Source organism: Montipora capricornis, chromosome 13 (assembly GCF_036669925.1).
Source record: "Montipora capricornis isolate CH-2021 chromosome 13, ASM3666992v2, whole genome shotgun sequence".
Taxonomy (NCBI): Eukaryota; Metazoa; Cnidaria; class Anthozoa; order Scleractinia; family Acroporidae; genus Montipora; species Montipora capricornis.
Window position 1 is genome coordinate 32,383,600 of NC_090895.1, and position 23,079 is coordinate 32,406,678.

General features: G+C 38.6%; 3 protein-coding genes across 3 annotated transcripts in view; 1 reads left to right on the forward strand and 2 right to left on the reverse strand.

Moving 5' to 3' along the window:
* Positions 1 to 2,588, forward strand: part of LOC138029324 (cilia- and flagella-associated protein 300-like) — a 5,280-nt gene extending 2,692 nt beyond the window's left edge. Inside the window, exons 7-10 of the mRNA XM_068877058.1 lie at positions 725 to 835; positions 1,073 to 1,134; positions 1,697 to 1,763; positions 2,128 to 2,588. Coding sequence (XP_068733159.1) covers positions 725 to 835; positions 1,073 to 1,134; positions 1,697 to 1,763; positions 2,128 to 2,244 — 357 coding nt within the window. The 3' untranslated portion in view covers positions 2,245 to 2,588. The remainder of the gene's footprint in view (positions 1 to 724; positions 836 to 1,072; positions 1,135 to 1,696; positions 1,764 to 2,127) is intronic.
* On the reverse strand, positions 1,043 to 13,240 carry LOC138029323 (integrator complex subunit 4-like). Its single transcript, XM_068877057.1, has 11 exons — positions 12,697 to 13,240; positions 11,410 to 11,477; positions 11,266 to 11,304; positions 10,235 to 10,423; positions 8,328 to 8,467; positions 7,899 to 8,088; positions 6,974 to 7,509; positions 6,144 to 6,442; positions 3,844 to 4,640; positions 3,621 to 3,741; positions 1,043 to 3,271 (listed from the first exon to the last, which is right to left on the reverse strand). Exons 1-11 carry the CDS (start codon positions 13,103 to 13,105, stop codon positions 3,054 to 3,056), a joined length of 3,006 nt encoding a protein of 1,001 aa, XP_068733158.1. The 5' UTR covers positions 13,106 to 13,240; the 3' UTR covers positions 1,043 to 3,053.
* A 1,426-nt stretch (positions 13,241 to 14,666) lies between these two features.
* LOC138029325 (COP9 signalosome complex subunit 6-like) lies at positions 14,667 to 21,732 on the reverse strand. Its single transcript, XM_068877059.1, has 8 exons — positions 21,642 to 21,732; positions 20,651 to 20,717; positions 17,409 to 17,451; positions 17,214 to 17,328; positions 16,256 to 16,348; positions 15,965 to 16,065; positions 15,473 to 15,541; positions 14,667 to 15,355 (listed from the first exon to the last, which is right to left on the reverse strand). Exons 4-8 carry the CDS (start codon positions 17,320 to 17,322, stop codon positions 15,287 to 15,289), a joined length of 441 nt encoding a protein of 146 aa, XP_068733160.1. The 5' UTR covers positions 17,323 to 17,328; positions 17,409 to 17,451; positions 20,651 to 20,717; positions 21,642 to 21,732; the 3' UTR covers positions 14,667 to 15,286.
* Positions 21,733 to 23,079: the final 1,347 nt, after the last annotated feature.

Below are 23,079 nucleotides of genomic sequence, written 5' to 3' on the forward strand. Positions count from 1 at the left end.
TGGCGTAAGACAGAGTAAAATACTCTGGTGTTAGAGTAAAATATCAAGTCTGGCTGGTTTAGGCCAGTTTGGGCATCAAAGGATTAATGGGAACATAGTTTTTCAGTGAGTGATTAACAACCCATTGACTCCCAGGGGTTCCCCATTGACGAGTAAAATCATCTGGCGTTAGAAAGAGTAAAATACTCTGGCATTAGATAGAGTGAAACACTAAGTCTGGCTGGTTAAGGCCAGTTTGGGCATCAAAGGATTAATGGGAACATAGTTTTTCAGTGAGTTATTAATAACCCATTGACTCCCAGGGGTTCCCCATTGACGAGTATAATCGTCTGGCATTAGAAAGAGTAAAATACTCTGGCATTAGATAGAGTAAAACATCAAGTCTAGCTGGTTTAGGCCAGTTTGGGCATCAAAGGATTAATGGGAACATAGTTTTTCAGTGAGTGATTAATAACCCATTGACTCCCAGGGGTTCCCCATTGACGAGCAAAATCATCTGGCGTTAGACAGAGTAAAATATTACGTCTGGCCGGTTTAGGCCAGTATGGGCGTCAAAGGGTTAACCCATTGACTCCTGGGAGTGAGACCACAGATTTTACTGTGTCTAATGCCACAAAATTTTACTTGTCAACTGGGGGTGTCCTAGGGCAGGTGAGGAGTCAGTGGGTTAAAGAGAAGAGATTCTGTTAGCAAGCAATTTTTGTCTGTTTTCATGGTATTATAGGTGTTACTTCTTGAGGAAGCAGAAACGTACCCAATTTTTAGTGATGCAGATCGAAATGAATTTATTTTCCTGATTTTCAAGCACCTATGTCTAGGAGGACAAGTTTGCCAAGTATGTACAATTAATTTCTGTTCAATGGATTCAGGGAATACTTGGTGCCGTTCTCTCAACAATAAAATTACATAATAATTATGTAAATGGCAACATGAAGCTGTGCAATCCTTAGTTTACTCAAACAACGATGACTCCAGAAGTACTTAAACTGTGTTGTAAAGTGCTACCTAAATGCATGGATCATAGTGAACAATGACTCTACAATTACCGGTATTGTCTGTTTTTTATTGTCAGTATGAAGATGACGTAAGTCCGTACCTTGAAACAACCAAGACACTTTACAAAGAACTTATAAGGTAGGATGAGCCAATGACAGAAATAACCACTTTATGAAATGGCAGATATTCCTTAGAACTTCCCTGACAATATAAGCTGTTTACAGAGACCAAGATAAAAGCTTAGTAAGGGTATAGATATTTTTGATATAATACAACACTAAATGCACTTTACATCATCCAGTCTATGTGTGAGATCACTTTGCCTTATTATTAAAATCTGAATCATGAGATAATGCAATTTCCAGATTTTGATTGGCTTAGCCATCATGGTATATGAGCTATTATACCATGCTCTACAAATATCAGTAACTGTATGCATCAGTTTTTTATACAAAGTAAAGTAGGGAAGATTTATTCATAATTTGTGGGTGATTTCAGGAGAAACTCCTAAATTTTCTCTTGGCATTCTTAATAAAACAATTATTCCACTTGCACTTGCTGGATATGAGATGGTTATAGCCAACTCAGTGCTATGCGCCTTGTTGGCTACCCATCATTTCATATCCAATGCTTCTTGCGGAATATTATTGTTAATTAGCTTGTAATCGACACTCTTGTTTTTGGTATATTTTGGTTCCAGTGTTCACAAAGATGCCACAACCAAGAAGTTACAAGTTGGATCAGTTGTTATTAGAGTGTCTGCTCAGGTAAAGCTACTGGTCATAGTCAAATGAACCTCTTTACAGGTGATTACTTAGAACTGGTAAAGGTTGGTGACAACCTCAAATTAGTTATCAATTTTAAATAAATAAACGAAAAGCCACATGCTCAACTTCACTTAGACTCTGGATATGCAAATCTCACAGTTGTGTCAGTTATAAACTGCTTTTGGAGGCTTTGATTTGAAGAGATTAATTAAAAAGTCTGTATTTGGGGCAATGTAATGATATCCATGTAATTGTTTCAAAGCAGTGTAATTATAAAAAAATCGTGAAAACCATCGAAATAATTCGGCAAAGTAGAGTGGCATTAAAATGCAACTCTGACTAGCTGTTTCTTGGCTTCTTTCAGAATGATGATGGTTCTCAAGTGTACCCGTCACTTGTACCACACGATCAGTCCTTTGCTTATATGTGCATCAGTCCACTCAAGCGACATGTGTATGTGTGGAGTCATTCTTGGAGATAACATTAAGTATTGTTCTCAAGAAAAAAGTGAGGATACATCAGACGATCTACTTCACTCCAAAACAAAAGACAAGACGTTAGTGTGAAATTTGAGAAATCCAGTGACCTTTTGTTTGCTGCTTGCACACAGAGCATTTTGTGAACAGCCATGGTTATATCATTTTGGGGTGAAACATTTGGGAGAGGATTAGATTGCAACCTAGCTTTGAGCTTGTAAAGGATTTCATGCATTGAAACCCTCTGTAAAATGGCTTCAAATCAAAGCAATCTTCTGAGGACACAAAGTTCTTTAAACCACTTGACGAAGTAGAAAGAAATGTGAATTAAAGTCTTCTGTTAGGTGAACTACTGTATGTTTTGTTTATTTTAGTAGGAACACGGCACACATCTTCCACATCATTTTGTAAAATGTGCTTGGTTTTCATTGATGAAAGACTGTGAAGTGTGACTGGCCCCCTTTTCCTTGCACCCTTAATCCCCACAATCAAAATCAACTCCCAACTTATTCCATGCGGATGTGGTGCTTTCCTCCAGGGTCATGCATGGGTTGTGCCTGGCTGGTAGCAGGGCTTGTTTGGTCCGACCTCATCAAGCTGTGCCCTTTTTAGCAATTCAGTCGCTGAAGCACCCTTAAGTCAGACAAGTAATGATTTCCTTTTGCAGCAATAAGTGTGATGTCCTTGGTAACAGACTGCATAGCATACATGTAAGTGGCCACATTTCTTTGCCAAAAGACAAGTGCAACACCCTAAGGTACCACAACCAATGATCTCCTTTCGCTGGACGAGAACACCCCTACCCCCAGAGATATCACCGCATGGGTTTGGGCAAAATGCAAACTTGAACAGGCGAACAGAGGGTTATCATGCCATTGGTCAGACTATCCATGCTCCTCTTGGTTTTCTTTAGGCCTTCAGGTTCGGTGTCTGTGCTACTAGATGCAGCATATGACCCAAGGCTCAATACACTGTCTTCATCAACATCAGGCGTGTATTTGAGAACCAATGACACCTCAACGAGTGCTGATTCTACAGAAAAATAATAATTTGTAAATACTGCAGGTTTGAAGTCTGGACAGTGAAAAATCAGCAAAAGACAATCAAAATTACATGTATATATTGGCCTCTTCTATTTAAACTAAAGCAAAAAACTTTTTGTCTTTATGGAAACTAAAAGCCAATGGTGTACTTTTTTAGCATGAAGGTAAAAAAAGGTCCACAATTGGCCATTTTTGACAAGATAATTTCCACTAATCCCAAAAAATTAAATAACTGTGGATAGCTCATCTTGCTAAACATGTTTTGGTATCTTCTCCTTGGGTTCTTGGCCAGGGCTGAGGTTAAAAAGGAAAGAAGGATAATTAATTTAGATACTCACCAGACCACCCAGAATGGGATAAAATGACAGTCATAGAGAGTCGCTGCTTTTCTGGCAATATCAGGTGAAGGTCATCTGGCTTTGGAATGAACCACTGACAACTTAGATCAGGAAACACAACCTGTCAAATGTCAAAAGGAGCCAATGTTGATCAGCTCTACATTTGAACAAAAACTGACATGATCTATAGAAAATTCACAAAACAGTGTATACTAACACACACCTGAACTCTGACCTTCGTTGCATCTGGTACATTTTCCAGCATTGCTTCAACCTTGATGCCTAATGTCAGGCCAGCAGAGAAACAGAGGGGATTGTCAGAACCACTGCGAGGTTCATTTAACACAGCAGAAGCTTGGTACAAACTGGAAGTCAACTGAAGTGATTCAACTTGGTGTGAAAGCATCAGTGAGTGAATATAATCCATCACCCCCGAAGGATTGGTGATATTTGACTCAAAGAAACTGGGAAAGGAGACAATGGCTGCACAAAAAGCATCTGTAGTAATGTTCTCCATGTTAATAAAGTTTAAAAAAGCTTTGATCCTCATTAAAAATGATTCCCACACTTGAAGCATGGAGTTCAGTCCCCTGTCACGTGTGCTGTTGTAGCGTTGCGTGACAAGGATCTGTAGTGCATGTATGATGAGCCGCAACTGACGAAGGAGAAAGATCTGTTGAGGAGTCAAACCTAAGAAAGTATTTTCAATGCGATATGATGTTGAGAGAACACTTTCAACCAATGATGTAAAGCTAGATCCTTGGTTGGTGCAGAGAGCAGCAGGTATGTTCCACATCTTATCATTTTGAGCTTGAAGAATCATTTGCTGACACTGCAGGTAGAGAGAGAGGCACTTTGCATCAGCAGAAAGGGAGGAATCAATACTCTTCACATGACACAAATCTTGAATGGCTGTTTGAAGACCTTTAAGTGCTTTTTTTGGATTCTTTGATTTAACAGTCATGACTTTTTGAACCCGCACCTGAATGCTCTCAAAAAAATTCCTTGCAGTTTGAGATCCTTAAAAAAGAAACAAAGGTCAAATTTTCAATAATGCTCAATGGACTTAGAAGGCAAAGAACACTTAATGTGTGGATGAAACATTACACTGTGTTCATCAAAATTATAGCTTATTAAATGATGGCAATGTTGATCATGTTGCACAAATATTAAAAAAATATAATATAATATAAAATATATTAAAAATGGTTCAAAATAAAATATGGAAAATTGTTGCCGCTGTTCCAAAAAAAAAAAAAAAGCTGCTGTTTAGCAGGCAGTGAAGCAAGCACTTGCAGAAAAAACTATTTGGACCTTGTAAGAATAAGAGAGAGTGCAAAAAAAGAAGAGGGATGGAAGAAGAAAGAAACTATCATAACTGCGGTTTTAAATTGGTTGTGGAAGCATGGTTATTTTTACGCAGACGGAAGATGATGATGATCATCATTATTTTTGCAAATTACAAAAAGTATGTTAAAGGGTAATGAGTGAAAATATTATAAATGAATTAGTCCTATATTCTCATTTTGTGTTAGGTCTAACTCACAGACCTCAAAGCAAATTAAATAAACTGATTTTTAACCTTTTCAATCCTGGAAGCTACAATCGGCGACAAAATTAGTTGAGACAGTTGCCAACAGAGCACACTGGCAACGCCACATTCATTTTTTGCAAAGAAAACTTGTCCAAAAAGTACGTTTCCGGGATACCCCTTCCTCCCCCACCCTAATCAATGTTGTACCGCTGTCGACAAGGCTTGTAGAAATCAGAACAACACAACATTGTCCCGGGGGTGCGGGGGAGGGGGCCATTTGCGCACGGAGCTTGAAATAGACTCTGAAGGATAAGAGAGTCTCAACAATTTTGACGCCGATTGTAGACTTGGGCCAGGCCAAACTTAGAACTTCTTATGAGACAAACTAAATGGTAGTTTGGGTCAATCCAAATTAATTAATATGGGTCAAAATTCAAACTTGACAATGAACCAAATGCAAAAGTGAAAATATAAATTTTCATAAAAATTTTTGAATTGGGAGTTAAGTTTGACTCATGACAAGTCTGATGTTTGTCCCAGACTCAATCTTCACATGTTCTATCTGTCTGATGCAGACAGATCAAACGTGTTGGTCGATCCAGATACAGTTCGTTGAAATTAATTCAGTCAAACATCAGACTTATCATGAACTTAACTTGTTCTGTTTAGTTCGTCTCATATGAAGTTTGACGCTTGGCCTTCTAGATTGCCAGATGATTTTAATCAGCAACAAGGGCCTCTTTAGCGACGAATGGCTTGACCCTTTAGTGCCCAAGGGGTCTCCCTTTGACGAGTAAAATCGTCTGGCGTCAGACAGAGTAAAATCTATAAGTCACTATTGGGCATTAAAGGGTTAAAGGAGATAGTTTTTTAACCCTTTAGTGCCCAAGGGGTCTCCCTTTGACGAGTAAAATCGTCTGGCGTTAGACAGAGTAAAATCTATAAGTCACTATTGGGCATTAAAGGGTTAAACAAATCATTGACTTTACCTTTGACTTCAGACATTTTGCAATCCATACTGATATCACCTTGCCCTATATCTAGATGGGGCACAAGTTGTGACTGGCTGTCTCTTAAATATCCATAGTGCCGTGTGGTGTGATCAGGAAACATAGCTAGCATTGTAGGACTCTTTGCCGTGGCATTGAAAACCAGTATCAAAATGGCTACGTAGGCAGGGTCATCAATGGATGGCTCAGGGGTGGCAAAAAACGGATGTGTAGATAGCAGCTCTGGTACAAGAGATGATGCGAGATGCTGGTGCTTCTCACCAAGAAACTTGGCACATCTGAGAATGAATGGAAAAACCAAAAATATAATAGGCAACCAAATCATGTGACTTAATAATAATAATAATAATTGTTATTGTTCATGCTTGGATACAGCAATCTTTTAATGTCAAATGCTAAAATGTATATGTCGAGGCAGGGGCACTTTAAAAGTGTATTTCAATCTTTTTAACGAGAGGTTCTCACCAGTTCATTTTTGGTTGTGTTGCATAAACTCAGGGTCTTAGCATTATATAACTGAGGGGGAAGTGCTTCCTTTGTACTTTCACCTCCAAAAAGCAAGTCTTTTTGCTTAAGGACTATAAACCATAGATTCTGTGTGTGTATTTGTGGGAGGTTAATTTCTGGCATGAGTTTGACTTGAAAAAAAGCTTCCAAACAGGCCATTGTTCAATGAAACAGTGAAAAACTACTGACCATTACAGTTAAATTGAAAGAGTCCAAGTGCTGAAACTGGTGAATAAATAAAATGAACAAAGAAGATTTTAGAGCCTTTTAAATTGATACCCAGTTCTCAGATGTGAATGTACCTCCATATCGATGCTTTATCTTGTGGATATTTATTCAAGTTTCCCAACAGTGCATGGATGGCAGCATGAAGACTTGCCCTAGTAGACAATACACAATGACACAGCAACTTGCGCACAGCCTCCCTGGTGTCACCAGAGAAATCTTCCAACACGCCTAACAGTGTCTCCAACTGATCTTCTCGTAGCTGAATATGTTGGCTGATTTTTCGTAGACTGTTTATAGCATTTACTCGCACACTTTCAATTTCATCATTCATCATGTCTGCCAAAAAATCCAATGACAGAATGGCAAAGGGGGCATGCTGATAGGCTAGTTCACAGAGAGAGTTCACAGCAGCAGTGCGCACCTCTAAGAATTCATCCTCCAGACCATGAACAAATGCGCCACATGCTCCGCTGCTCATGAGGCTGACATCCTCAGGGTCCAACTCCGCTTCAGGGGCTTTATCACCCCACGTTCTTCCAGTGCTCCATCCTTCGCCAGTCCCACCTGCTGCATGAATTTCCTTCCGCTTTTCATGTTCAGTTTTTCTCCTCTAAAAACACCCGGGAAGATAAGGGGTTTGGAAATGACTAGTGCTTTTTTACTTTAAAAAAATATTTTTAATGTTGAAGCCAAGTTGGGCCTTTCACCTGCAGATTACTGTTGCAGAGGTGTTTTCTGGTATTGCTAAGAGATATAAATAATCACCTAGCATCTGAATTTCACTTCTAGCTCCTAGATGCACATAAAGAAAAATTTAATGTCTTGACTGTTAACTAATGTATGGAAAGGAGAAAGCCCTATTTTTGTTTCTCACGAGGGAAGGATACGTGGGAAAAAGGGGAAAGGAAATCAGCGAGCAGCAATTATTAAATTGGGCTTGCTCACAGGTTAAAAGCAACAATGATTACCATAAGTTAAACAAAGAATACTTTCACTTGCCTTAAGGTGAGACATAAGCTTCTTATCCAACGTCTGCTCTAGAAACTTTGGACTAACAAGATGAAGTGAGCCCAATAGCTGGGAAGCCTCCCGTCGCACATTCATGGACAAGTCATTCACCATGTGACAGATTTTGATAAAGGCATCATCAACCAGACGAGCATCGTCAGATGATGGTAATTTAACAATTCTGCCAGGAAACCAAAATAATTCAAAAAATGTTAATACATTGTATTCCTGCTCAGGTTAAAGCTTATACCTCAATTGAAAACAAACTGACTATCAATAATTAACAAAACATAGTTGCATAGCAATAATGGCATCTGTGAACAAAATTAATAGAAACGTTAAAAATTTTTTTGTGCTCTTATAAGTTTAAGTAATTTCGTGAGAAATAAGAGACTGATCATGATTCACAGCCCGACCAACCTCTCAGGGTCTCCAAGGCTAAACACCCAAATCAACCTGATGGCCACTAATCGAACATCTTCAAAGTCGTCATCTAAAGCCTGAGATGCCTGTTCATACACTGCCATGTCCAGCATCTGACCTCTCTCATGAAGTGTAAGCTGCACGTGCAAAATAAAAAGAAATAATAATACTACAGCCAAACCTCCGGTTGCGACCAACTCTTGTTAGCAACCACCTTTCCTCAATGACCACTTTTCCAAAATACCAAATGTTTCTGATAAAAATCACTATTTGTCGAACCTCTTGCAAGCGACCACCTCTCGTAAGTGGCTGTGACCACTCTTAGAGCTAATACATGTAGTTTGAAATTTTCTATTGTTTTTAACCTCCCGTAAGCGACCAATTGACAGGTAATAGGGTGGAATTGGATAATAACGTGTTGTAAGATTATCAATGATTCTTGGGTAGTACAAGAGAGGGAATTTTTTTAATGTGAAGGACCAGATTTTTCTGGAAATGGACTTTTACGTGAATAAAACAATTAAAATTTTGAAGAAAATATGCACATATGCTGTATTCTGTCAGTCTTACAGTCAAACCAAGTGAAGCGTACCCCTTAAGATTGCATTAATGAAGTGATTATTTGAAACTTGAACCCGCTAGTCTTTTCAAGAATGCAATAATGAATTGATTATTCGAATATTGAACTCGCTCGCTCGATCCAAGAATACGGCTAAATTCGCTAACGGCTTCCGTTTTCGAAAAATCAATTCACTGTTGCGACTGGTAGGTTTCAAACCTACTAGTCTTTTCTAGAATGCAATGCTGAATCGATTTTTCGGAAACGGAACCCGTTAGCCGTATTCTTGGATCGAACGAGCGAGTTCAATATTCGAATAATCAATTCATTATTGCATTCTTGAAACGACTAGCGGGTTCAAGTTTCAAATAATCAGTTCATTAATGCAATCTTGAGGGGTACGCTTCACTTGGTTTGACTGTAAAAAGACCTTAAATGTCTCATAACTACAGAAAATTAGAACTGATTTGTTGATTATGACTGTTCTCTAAAGAACAACATTTTAACAGAATTACGGTATGAAAATCGAAATACAGTATTCCACGTGGTCAGCACACTCGCTTTTCAGTCCAAGTCATATCCTAGGTTTTTGATTTTTGATTTCAGCCAAGGTATTGATGTCTTGTGTCTCCGTAAAAAAATTTTAAATGTATTCATGTGGGAAAGAATATTTTTGTGACTACTAAAAGTTATTACATGGGTTTACATGGGCATTGGCACATAAGTTGTTATCAAAAGGCATATGCAAATGAGGCAAAATTTGGACTCGATATCATGTTCAGGCTCTTGTAAGCGACCACCTCCCGTAAGCGATCACCTAGGCTAGACATTTTGGATGGCCTTGGCCAGAAAAGTATTATAATGCATTCTGTTTGCAAACAAACTCACTTAGTCTAAGAAACCATGTTAGACCTGATACCTTGTCCACTCTTTGATAAAAATTTATCCTTCATAGAAAACATGCAAGGGTCTCTTAACATGGTGAAGGGAAGACCTAGAACATGGATCACATTGGTGGCATATGCGTCCTGTATTCAGTTTGCATGTAGCTGAGATCCAAGAAGAGATCCTGGCAAAGATTCTACCTTCATGTGAGCTACTTTCACTTGGAAATTCCTAGTACACACCAGGTGGCAGTTGGGCATGATCTCCTTTCTACTGATTAATAAAGCACAGAAATTTCTGCATGTTAATTAACACTTTGATGCCCAAACCGGCCTAAACTGGCCAGACGAGGGTACGGCTACATGTAGGCTAGTCAATGGGAAACCCCTGGGAGTCAAATGGGTTAACCCAGCAGAAATTTGTTTTGCCCTCAAGGATCTTGCTGAAATTATGCACATACCAGTGCTTGCAAAGCACTTGTCCTGACACGTGGATCACTATCCTTTGAATAGCTGGCAAGCAACCTTTGTACCCCTCCCTCTGAGTAAAGTTCTGTCCAAGTTGGTGGTGACTGTATGGATCCTTGAGTAAGGTGACCAATCAGTAATAGACACTGACATCGAACTAGAGTGTGTGAATCTTTAAGATGCTGATGACAAAATAAAACAAGGCTTGCTACACTAAAATTCTCACAGTTTGTTTGCGATTTGCTCATAACCTTAGTAAGAAACTCACTTTACAAACTGAAAACAAAAATGTGCAAGTCAGCAAGGAATAGGCCAATTTAGGTTGAAGGGGTAGTTTCTAAAGAAACTGTGGTGCTGCGTCGGTGGGGAAGTAGTATACAAAAATTTGGTTTTATCAACGGAGTTGATAATGTAAATTGGCCACCGTACAGAGATTCTAAAAGCTGACGTTTCGAGCGTTAGCCCTTCGTCAGAGCGAATCGAAGGTTAGGTTGAGATTGGTTTAATGACGATTCTCAAATTAAAAAAACTGTCTTTGATCCTTGAAAGGTGAGAGGGCACTCCTGTAAAAACTGATACAACTGCTTAAAGGAGCTACGTCACATGAAATGATGTAATTTCACGACTGTCACCCAAAATGCCCACAAAGTGTAGAATAAAACATTGCAATAACCACTTAAAACTGTTGAACAACATAAAACAAATACAGCAAAAAGAAAGAAGAATGGATGGGCACAAATGGACAAGATTGGAATCGACGGGATTTGGGTAGTCCTCAAAACAAGTTGGCTTGATATTTTTCAAGTTTATGCCAAATTGCCTGTATTTAAAGGTCCTTTTTGTTCAGAAATATCTTGTTTGTGATGTAACGATAATTTTATCAGTAAAGGAATTCCACATAAGTTTGATAACCACCTTTGAGTTTTAAACCTGTGATTACTAAAAATTTCCCAGAAACACCCTAACATAATGCAACATAGCCCCTTTAAAAGGAATGAAGTACATCATGTTTTTATATACTCACCTGCAATGCAGTCTTCTCAATATGGCGCACAATCTTTCCCTGAAAGAAATAATATTTATTTTCTTCCACTTCCTTACTGACTGACTGCATTTTGATCTTGAAAAGTAATAATAAAGCAAAACATTGCTTATCCAAACAACTTACCTCTTCTTTGTAGAGCTTGCCAAGATGAAGCAGAGTGTGAAAAATCTGTGCACGCACTTTGTGAGATCCTAAATGAAACAAAATCAAGCTTTCTTCATTATCATAATTTAACATTAGAAAAAGCATTGGACGGGTTTGAAAATTTGCTTGTCATGATGTATCAAAGTCTGGGCAACTATATTATGCATTGTATTCCTGTTCAAGCATGGTCCCAATCTACCTGCTATTGGTCAAAATTGTTTCAATCAAACTATTCTTTACAAAATAGCTGCCAAAACTTCGACCTGCTCAAAGTGAAGTTAAATGACAATTTAATTGAGTTAACAATTGGGAGTGACTGCGGTCAATCGTTATCAGTGGTCATGTTATATTTGAGCACAAGTTGGATTCCTCGTGCTTGGGGTTGTAGAACTTATCTATATTTATCGGTGGGGCAGGAAGGAGCATTTTGTGCAGAGTGTTTTCATGGTTTTTTCCCCTCTCTTCCCCCCTTTAACTTTCCACTGTTTATAAGTGTGACGGGTGCCTGTCTTCTCAGGGGCATAGAGGCTTGTGGCTAGGTTGTCAGGTTTTGCCAGCCATCAGTGCAGTCTCTATCTTGGAGCTGGCAACCAATAGTGGAAGCTCCAGGATGTTTCAGGCACCCAACTTCCACATAGCAACGCAGTTGTTAATGAATAAATAACAAACAAACAAACAGGAGTTGAACCTATGACCCTCCAATTGCTAGTTCGGATGCTCTGCTACTGAGCTATAGGACACCCGCAAGAGATGGGCCATGGTCCATCTGACAAGTACTGAACATCACACCCTGGGGCCCATTGCCTGGAAATACTTAAGGACGGTGCCTACTATTGTTATTGCGCATATGTCCTGTGCATATCGAAAGACATGGGTTTCCTAAGGGTGGTGCTTATTAAGACAGGAAAACTTTTGCGCCATTTAAAACTATGCCCGGGAAACCAGAACTTAGCAAGTGCCCTTGCTATCCAAAAAGAAAATTGGGGGTAACCACGCATTTCTCAGAGATAATTAAGCTTTACTTTTGAAAAGAACGCCAAATTATGTTGCTTTATAATTTAAAACTCTTTACAAATATTGTTGATTCATTATCTTTGAAAATGCGTGGTTAACCCCAATTTCCTTTTTGGATTTCAATAACATTTGTTAAGATCTGCTTTTCCCGCATATTCAGTAACCGCGCAAAACACCTTTGAATTAATAGGCACCGTCCTTAACACGTCCACGGAGCTAATACCACCAATGAAGTACAGTTGGATATCTTACCTATCTTCCTATTCTCGTCATCTGCATTTAATAGTTGAATCAAGTCTTCAATTACGGAGTGAAAATTTACCCCGGGCTGACTTCCAACACTTGCAAGTAAGGAAATTACTTTGATTTTAATGACAGTATCCGAAGTCTCGTAAAACCTATCCCACAGCGTTCTGATTACGAATTCAGAAACTTCCGATGACTCTAAAGGGAGCTCTCTCTCAAGATCAACCAGCGTCTGAAGGATTTCCTGCTGTGTAGAATACTGAGAAAGTTCAAAGGCAAGTCTTTTCGAAGCGTCAACAGTCTGACGAATTCGTTTGAGTTTCAAGACAGGTTGACTTTGGCTGCCAAAATCTAGGGTCTCATCTGATATTTCCTCTACAACTGTCGTGGAACAATCTGGGTTAGGCCTCTTCATACCTTTTGAAAGGTACGTGGTCAATGATCAACGAAAAAGTGAAAATGTGAGGGAAAACTACTGTGTCTCCGAAAAGCAGCCTAATAATGGCTGCCAGGATGCCACCATTTCGTGTTGACGAGGGGACCTGGTAACGATTTCTTTGTAACGAATGGTTCACGCAACGTAATTTCCCATTTCACGCAAACATAAATTCGGGTTTTTTTTGTTATTATCCTCGTTCATATTTTGATTTGTTTGCTTGATCAATTTTTTCAAGCAGGTTGAAACAGTTAAAGTGCCTATGAAATGAAAAATAATGAAAGCTTATTTGAACAAAACACAGTGTTTTAATGTTTGAAATATCTACTAATGTTCTGGAGATATTGAAGTTTTTTTTGTAAAAACTGATGACATCATCAGTGGTTCTAAAGGAAAACAAATCACAAAATATAAATTAAAGCAGTTCTCTTCAAACTTGGCACCAGTAATGTACAAATGTTAGGCACTTTCTGTCTTTTAACCAAAAATCACTCACACTCTGACAGAGATTCCAACCCTCCCATTTTGGCTGGAAACCTACTGTTTTAAGAGAATATTTTCAGCCTCCCAGTTTTTGAAAAAACTCTTCCTATTCTAAGAAAGATAATGTGTTCTTTGTTTAACCAGTCTTTTCAGCTCGGTTCTTTGCCGTTTTTCTGTGGCTTCTCAGCCATTTTTACCCCTTTGGGACTGTAGCATGAGCTAGCAGTAATTAATATTTTGGGCGTGGTAATGCACTGGACTGCCTCGACTTTGTAACTTTGTGGGACCAATAGGCCTTAGCTTTCGCTGCCACTCCACTATTTTCTGTGATTGACTGTGATCTCAAAATGCAGGAAATGACATCTTAAAATTTTTTCTCAGGGAGCATGCCTGTCGAAAACCCCCTTGAGACTTGCCACTGCTGCCGCTCCTAAAGACCTCCCATTTTTTCAGTTGACAGGGTTGGAATCTCTACTCTCAGTGAGTTGATTAGGAGAGCTTCGGCAACGTGGGCTCCATTGTGTGTTTTGAGCAGGACTGTCTGTTTGCTTGATTTGAGAAAAAAATTCATTTACAACCAAAAGGGACTAGAGCCAAATATGTTGCCATGGTTACGTCATACTCTGCACTGTCTTGCATGTTTCTTAAGGGTTATTACTCATGCCAAGTTTGAATAATATCGCTGTTACAATTTCAGAGATATTCTTGATTTTGTGATCCATCTTCCAGTGGAACCACTGAAAACATCGTCAGTTTAAATTTTAACAACTCAAATATCTCTGAAAAGAAAACAGATACTTCGAAACGAAAAAGGCCATTCCTCACTATTTTGAAAACCCTTTCAAATAGGCATTGATTATTTTTCACTTCATAGGCACTTCAAAAGCATTTGAAGTTTGGTTGGGATAAGGCAAAAAGAATAGAAAAAGCAATAAGGAACAATTCTAAATGTTACATGTAACACGACAATGTTAATTTACATATTGGACAAATGAATAATTTTCTGTGGGGCAGTCCTCTACAATAAAAACATAAGGTCACAATGTTCCATAATATTAATCTGAGGAAGCTTTTATTTTCTAAAAGGGCTTTACACAATGGTAGCACCTGACTGACAAAACTCTCAAGTAAAGAACAACAATAGTGAAGAAAGAAACATAATCATTGAATTTCTATTCCAAATCTCCCAAAAACAAGACTGTTATGCTGATACAGATACACTAATGTAGGTGCAACAGCTTCTGACGTGTTGTTCTGCAACACATATTAAGCTTGTTGGTTGTTACTTTTCAGATTTGTATTAATGTTTTGTTTGTTTATTTCTTTGGTTGTTTACATATACTTTGCACCCTTTTGGTTGCCTTAAAGTGTCTGCCATACAGTGTTGACTACATAATATATGGACAACTTCAATGCAGTATTTCTGCCAAGACAGAAAACGAGCAGGTTTATTTACATCTATTTACAGAATTAGTTGCCATTACTGGTTTTTATAAAAGCAAATGGTAAAGGTCCTCATAAACTTGCAAAGCGTTGCCATAATGTAAGCTTTTTCCAGTCTGCAAGTTCAATGGACAGCTAGACATCCAAGTAATAAACCACCAAAAGGCTCTCCCTATTTCATCTGATCCCATTGAAAATATGAGAAAAGGAAATGCTGTGGAATCTGCTTGGATGCTAGAAAAGTGTTCCTCTCATTCGCCTTCCCATTCCTCTGTCATAGACCACATTGAACTTGTTGATGAACTGAATAAAAGAGAAACAAAACGAAAGTACAAGTCAGAAAATGATTTTCAATTTTACACAACAATGTTTTCTTATGTTTAAGGCACAAGTACTGGTAACTTAACTGGCAAAACATACCTCATTCAAGCTGTTGGCACCTTTTGTTATTGTGGACAAATAACACATCAGCATAACATCATTACATTGCTAGTGGAAAAAAAAAACAATACTAATCAGTCATACGTGCATATCGGTGCACATTTTAGCGATTCCAAAAGAGTTTTAGAGGAAACTTTGACAATGGGGAATTGGTCAATACACTGGGTGATAATATTGATAATTTTATGAAGTCTTTGGAGTAAGTTGTTGACTTGCGTTTCTGGGTTTGTATGTATTTTGACCCTTGCATCATAGCTCAACTAGAGCACAGTAGTACAGTTTTCTACCTCCTTATTTTCACCAGGGGAGGGAAGGATGGGGAGAGGGTTAAGGGGGGAGGGGCAGTTAATTATACTTATCATCACACCGTAGATGCAGACTTTCTAGAATATCAGGACTGGGAGGAGAATACAAAATTAATGTAAAATTATTACCATTTGTGCAACCCACATGGGTTGGGCACAAACTTACATTATAGAAGTCTTCTTTAAATAAGTCTGTCTTCATAACTGGAAGTCGTTGAATCAAACTCAAGGCGTCACGCATTATCTCATGGTTACAAGGAATCTCTCCTTTATAAAAGAACAAAAAACCACAATACTCCATAAGTTGAATAACATTGAAATAAAAAACAATGAAGGAATAAAAGAGGCAGATAATTATAAAATTAATTATTAAAACTGCTTGTATAATTTAGTAGTTGCAATCCTGTATGCAAAAAAAAAATTATGCACAAAAATATTCATAAAGAAGGAATCATACCATTCTTAACAGCTTTCACATAATCCAAAATCATCTTAACTCTGGAATGGAGCATCTTGATTGCATTGTACTGGGCTAAGAGATGCTCTGATACTGTTCAACGAAATCAACATAGAAAAGAACCATAATTTTTATGAAAAGTATAGTAAGTATTATAGTAAGTATTTTAGTCAAATTGACAGGCTACAGAAAAGGGCATTGAGATTTGGGTATATCTAACATGTAGTTCATCAATCAAACAGGTTGTCAAAGATAGGGATGTAAGGTTGTACAGTAGTATAATAGCGGACAATCCCTCCCACCCCCTGCAGGATCTTCTAAAAGCAGAGCTCTACACAGTAGATTCCATCCATACCACATCCCAAGTGTCAAAACGGAAAGATTTAAGAAATGCTTTGTTAATAAATGCCTCTTCAACTTTTAAATGAATCTTAAGTTAGTACCGGTATTTTGTAGTTTAATACAGTTTTAACCTCATTTTATAATAAGTTATAAGTCTTAATGTTTGTTTAATGACTTCAAATAATAACTTCTTACTAACCAAGCGCGAGGGCCATACTGGGGAATATTGGCCAGTACGGCTCGAGCTTGCTCAGTTAGTAAGTAGTTCATTATATGGCTTTTTAATTACCTTTTGCTTTGTTTTTGCAAGCCCATAATTGGCCTGTGGGCATTACCGGAGAATAATGCCCTACAATTTAGTCACAATTAGCCAATCAGAGCACGCGTTATATCGGCTACAAACACAAGCCATATAATAAAGACCTTTATTATTTTTATTATTATTATCATTATCATTATTATTATTATTATTATTATTATTATTATTATTATTATTTAGTGCAAGTCAAGAGTATCTACGGAGAAAGATGGTGTAACTGGTATTTCCAAAGCTAAATCTAAAGAATTTGTTTCATTTACAGTGACCTCTAATAAATTATTTAAGGTATGTACAAACCTGTAGAGGCATCAACAGTGCCAGTGTTAGAAAGTCTGGCAACATGATCCACTCCAATACGTTCAGCTTCTTCTGTTGCTAAAGTGTACTGAGTTTCAACGAATAACATTCGAGTCTGAAAGGTTTAATATTATGATACCCCGGCATCAGAATCATAGAATAGAATTGTATGCATTTCATTCACAGGAAAACTACTGCTCCATCCACAATGTCTCACAGATTCATATAACTGATTGTACTAACTGAAAAAAAGCAATCAGTGAAATCAAGTAAATGTATACTTGAAGGACTCTTCAAACAAATCTTTCAAAATCTAAGTGACCTTGCAAAATGTTTTAACCCATCGACACCGAACTGCCATAGACTGCCCCCTGACCAGTAAAATCGTCTGGCGTTAGACAGAGTAAAATCTACATGTATTATTATTAATCCCCCACGCTAGGAGGAATGTGAATCAACTGACACTGTAACATGCTGCAAGACATTACAACAAGGTGAGTTTGAGAAATGACAACAGGCACAGCAATGGCAATGACACAAAAAACAATAATATTATTAGCTTGGAGAAAAGAAATAACGAGCTGCCTGAGCAGCATGAATTTTATTAAATTCCTTGCCTGTATTCTTCGAAACTTGTAACAATGTGGACTTTGAGATTTTGATGTCTTTACTTAAAACCACTCATACCAATTTAGTTTTAGGATAATGTGCCCATACTTTACAAAGTGAACATAATGCGAATAATTGCTTAGAAAGACCTAAGGATTAGTGTGGGGGACTTCTTTTTACGGTCAGTGTTGCACATGGTTAGATTTCAAACTCCCAATTAAAACATGGACACACAATATTGAAGGAGTATGACTAAATCTTTTCTTGTTTTTTTTTTTTTCATTCTCTTCCTTTCCTACTTTCTTCTTATGTTCCAAGAGTCAGAACAAAAGGTAAACCCTCCCTGGGACTAGCCCTGCTCATCAGTGGAAAAATTTCCATCATAATACACATGTGGTGATAAATTACTTCTTAATTTGGCACAAAATTTCAGCATTAAATTTATAAATTTACATGTGCAAAATCTACAATGTTGCCAACAGCAACTTTTCCTACAGTGTTTAACATGGCGTCGTTATGAACGTAATTTGTCACTCCATGATATTACCAGCAAATCAATGGCAATAACTACGTCGAGGGCAAGATAAATTTCGTCGTTCAATTAACTTGGTCCCTTTGGACAAACATCTGCATTTTGCTTGTCTGAACCACAAAACTCTACTTGTCCCAATGAAAACAACAACAAAACAGCTAGGTAATATAAAAAACTATTCAACTCCCGTGTTTTTGAAAAACAATGTACATACATGTAGCCATTACGATTAAACTGACAGAACTCCCCAAATTGAATAAACATATTTTTGATACATCTGTTTAAGAGTCATTGTATTTATTCAAACGTTCTGGAGTGACAGTAGAATTTCTTCTCTCCTCTTTGCTCCTTCTAAAACATCTACGCCATTTTTGATGCCTGACCGCTTTAAAAAGTTAAAGTAAAGTAAAAAAGTAAAGTAACCATTTTAGCATCATAAATCATAACATTACTTTCAACTGACAACCTGAGGTGCACTCATTTTACTTCCCTCTCTTCATCAGTTTCTCTCCGTTTTATGGGTACTTAAAGCTACTTACTCTACACAGGAAGTAAAGAAGTTTGAACAAGGATGGCGGGATGTGGGAATCGACTCTCAGGACCTCTTGCACGAAGGCCGCGCACATAACCGACTGTGCCATCCTCTCTCCTAATGTTGACTGAGACAAATCCATCATGGACGCTATCGAGACAAGAAAAGCTTTTAAACATGACTTGGAAGCACGTGCGGAATCACGTGCCTGCTAGAATGCTGTACAGCAGGATTTGCATTGAATGTGATGGCACCTAGCACTTTGCGTGACGAACACACAAAAGAAGACCTATTTAGTTTTTTAAGCACTTACGTTATAAAATATGGAAAGAATGATTTATTACCCTCATCCAAAGAAAAGGGAAAGTACAGGATTTGTTACACATTTGTTTCTTAGTTGTGACCTCCACAACTGTCCTGGTCCATCCTTTTGTGACAACTGTCCGGGTTCTTGCTAAGTTTTTTTGCACAGGAGGTAACAAACCAAAAATAGCAGTAACTTTGTTACCTGCCCCGCATGGGTTGCAAAGCTCAAGGTCTTAACTTGGACGGTCGTATCGATCGCTGTCACATGCCAGCGGCTGGCCAAATTAATTTAATACTCAGCAAAAGGAAAGTAGGTTATGCTATTGCATTGGCAGTCACCTAGGAAGGGGTCCGGAGGGCCTGCCCCCCTCCCGGAAAAATTTTGAAAATTTGAGTCCCTGAAATGGTATTTTTCTGATTTTCAGAAAAGATTTACAATTCTAAAGGTACAAATATGTCCCATAAAATCTCAAAAGTAACACTTTTTTTTGACATCGGCATTCAATAATTTATGTAACTCTTTGATTAATATTGCCATTTAAGAAGTCAAGTTTCTGGGTTTCGTATTTACAAAACAACAACACTGACTACTCGCAACTATCTATCAGCATTACCTATACTGTCCATGTTTAACCCATATAGCTTACGCTTATTGTGCTTTGTTGTACTCAGAGTTTACAGATTTAGCTGCTTTTAGGACGGACGCTGGAGGCGTAAAAGTCCTTAGCGTGAGAAATTGGTGTTCTACGCGTGTTGGGCGTGAGAGATATATCCAATGCGTGTCAGTCTCACGCAAATGCGTGAGAGTGGAAGGTCTGCAATTGGATATTTTCGAAACACTAACATGTGCCAGATATCGTCGAACAGGATTGGTTGGAGTGGGGAAGCAATATTTTCCCTTATAAACGAAATGTAATTTCACCTTGTGGAACAGACGAACATTTGTCCTTGGGATAATTTCGGTACATATTTCAGTGAAGACAGCCGTAACATGTACTTGAACATTAGCCGGTAAAATAACCGTTTTACCGGCTCTTTAACAAGAACCCTGACTAGGATCATGTTTTTTCTGTCACAGTAACTCTTGAAATTAGGGAATATTTCACATCAGCTCGTTTGCCCATATATCAAATAAGGTTCCCACTCGCCTAAAGGCTGGGGAAATTATTTTGATGCATGCTTGTGGTACCACAATGCTTCTTTTGGGTCTAAACCATGACTTTAACTATGACATTTTTATATGCAAATACTTGCACGTTCCTTCAGTTACCCCTTAGTCATCTGCTCCATGACTACATAATATTAATTAACCCATTGACATCCAACCGGCTGAAACCGGCCAGACTTAGTATTTTACTCTGTCTAATGCCAGATGAATTTTACACCTCGTCACGGGGAACCCCGGGAGTCAATGGCTCTTAGTAATCTAAAAAGAGCACACCAAAAAGAGCAACTTACATCATTTGTCTTGGCAAGTGGATTGCCCAGTTTTTCAGAAATAATGGGCGTTCATTATCTCGCACATCTGTGGAAAAATGTAGATACTCACACAAATTAGACCAACTGGGACCATACTTTACGGATCCCAGTGTTTTGAACTAAGCAACAGATTTTGAATCGAACTCTCAACAAAACAGCACATCGGACCAACAAGTCAATGAGCTAAGAATCCCAACTGGCCAGGGGGAAGGTGAGAGGGGAAGGACCAGTTGGCTATCTACAAGAGGAGCTGAGAAGTTGAACTCTATGTGCGCCCCAAAGACTTGGGTTTTTTAGCTGTTTTGGTCTGAATGGGGTATCGATTGGACCATTTTGGGTCTGAAATAAAAGTATGGAAGAACGCTTCTTCTTCATCATTATTGATAATGGCCGTCAACAAGAGCCGTTTCTCATATTATTACGCCAACCATTGTACAGCTGAAATCTCGTAAATAGGGTATCCGATTTGAAATTGTGGTGGGAAAATTTGGTCTTAATAGGTAAGGGTTTTCGGAAGCAGGTCACACAAACCCACCCAAAGTTTTCTGGGGGTACCCCCCCTTCTACTCCAGGGTTGCAGTCCAAGGACTACCAGGATCAAATGGGTCTTGAACCCAAGATGTCCAGACCTTAGGACGGCAACCCCCTGACCACTGGTCTGCACTACCTCGCAATCTTGCAGGCATCTGTGCCTTTAAACATTGATGTAATCGTAGCACCTTAACTGATAGTAAACCAACTTTATAAGAAACAAAGAGGACTACAGCACCACAGAGCAAGTAACAGATGCATCACCTTTGGAAGACCCATTGGACACCCCCACCACCACCACCCCCAAAATGTTGCCCTCAAACCCCCCATCCCTTGCTTTTCTCTGAAATAGTTAATGCAAATCAACTGAGTGTCCTGAATAACACTGTGGTTACAAATGCCACTTTATTTCTACTCAACAGGAAACAAATCACTTCACCGGTTTGTGCACCTCTGATATCATTTTCAGTTGGTAAATAAGATCCAGTAGTGTACCAACCAGAAAATCAATTTCTTGAAAACCTGATGGACTATTAGACTAATTGCAAAGGGCATTAGTTGGATTTTGCTTGACCTGATTTTTGCACAAAGCTGCCAACATAGACTACAACAATACTTAAAGTCCCAAAAAATAGCTGGGAGTGATTTTAATGCAGAAGTTAATGAGAACTGGACCTGAGGTGCATATGATCACAAAGATGGAAGCTACGTTATAATGACCACAACCCACCCTTACTGCACAGTGATCTTTTAAAACTTACAACTGCTCCTCTTTAGTTTTGTCATACTCCATGTTGATACATGTTGCCCATCATCAACACGATCAAACTGGCAGCTCAAAGGAATTAAAAATACTCTATTTTACGAACCATCTTGAGTCTGCCAAGAGAGCGCCAATCACTGAAAAGACAAAAAATCAGTACAATGAAAAGCTGTGTTTGAAAAATAATTAAGAAAAAACTGGACAAGTGTCATGAAAATTCGTATCAAGTCTTTTGAAAATATTTTATTTTAACTTTACTTAGAAAAAATGGGAACAAAGGTGCAGTTGTATTGGGGCCAGATTACTTGTCATTTTCATTTATGTTTACAAAGTGTGACTACAAGTTGAATGCTTCACGACTCAAGGAGACCAGATTAAATGTTAGATTGGTTATCAGTCAGAGTTGAATTTTTTTAAGTAAACCTTTAAAAACCCTACCGTGAGGAGTGGTTGCTCCGTACTGGGCCTTATTCTAGTGTAATGTTCAGAAATATTCATGCGACTAGAGGATGAGAGCCACTGAATACACGTCCACTAGCGCCATAAACTCGCCAGAGAACAGTATACAGGCACTTCCTGTGGCGGAAGATGGCTGCACTTCCAGAGAAGACGCCATCTTGGTTTCACATTCCGCTATGTAACCAGGCGATTTGGTGTAAATATGTCCCCCCACACTCCTGGTATCGAGACGTGAACGCGGGACGCGGGTGTTGGGTAGCTCTTTGCGCACCATTAAGATGTACCGAAAGGCTGTGTGCTAGCTTCCCACGCATACTCCTTAGGAACTCGTAACCGCTTTCCCTCCCACAAGCGTCTGCTGAAACGAGCCACACATTCCTTCCCTGTGTTAAGAATTGAACCAATCAACGCTGTGTAGATCTTCCCTGCGCGCCGTGAATACGTCAACTTCGACGTCTTCTTTGGATTGATCATGAACGAGACGGGAGCCGGTTCAAAATATGTCTAGAAACAGTAATTTTGTTTCCCTCGGTGGGTTATGCATTTACACTCTCGCGAGAGTCAAAATGTGAGTGCTTACCAATGGTAAGTGAACGTTTCATCTACTTGGAAAGTGAAAGCCCCGTGGAAATATATCAATACCCTCATACAAATA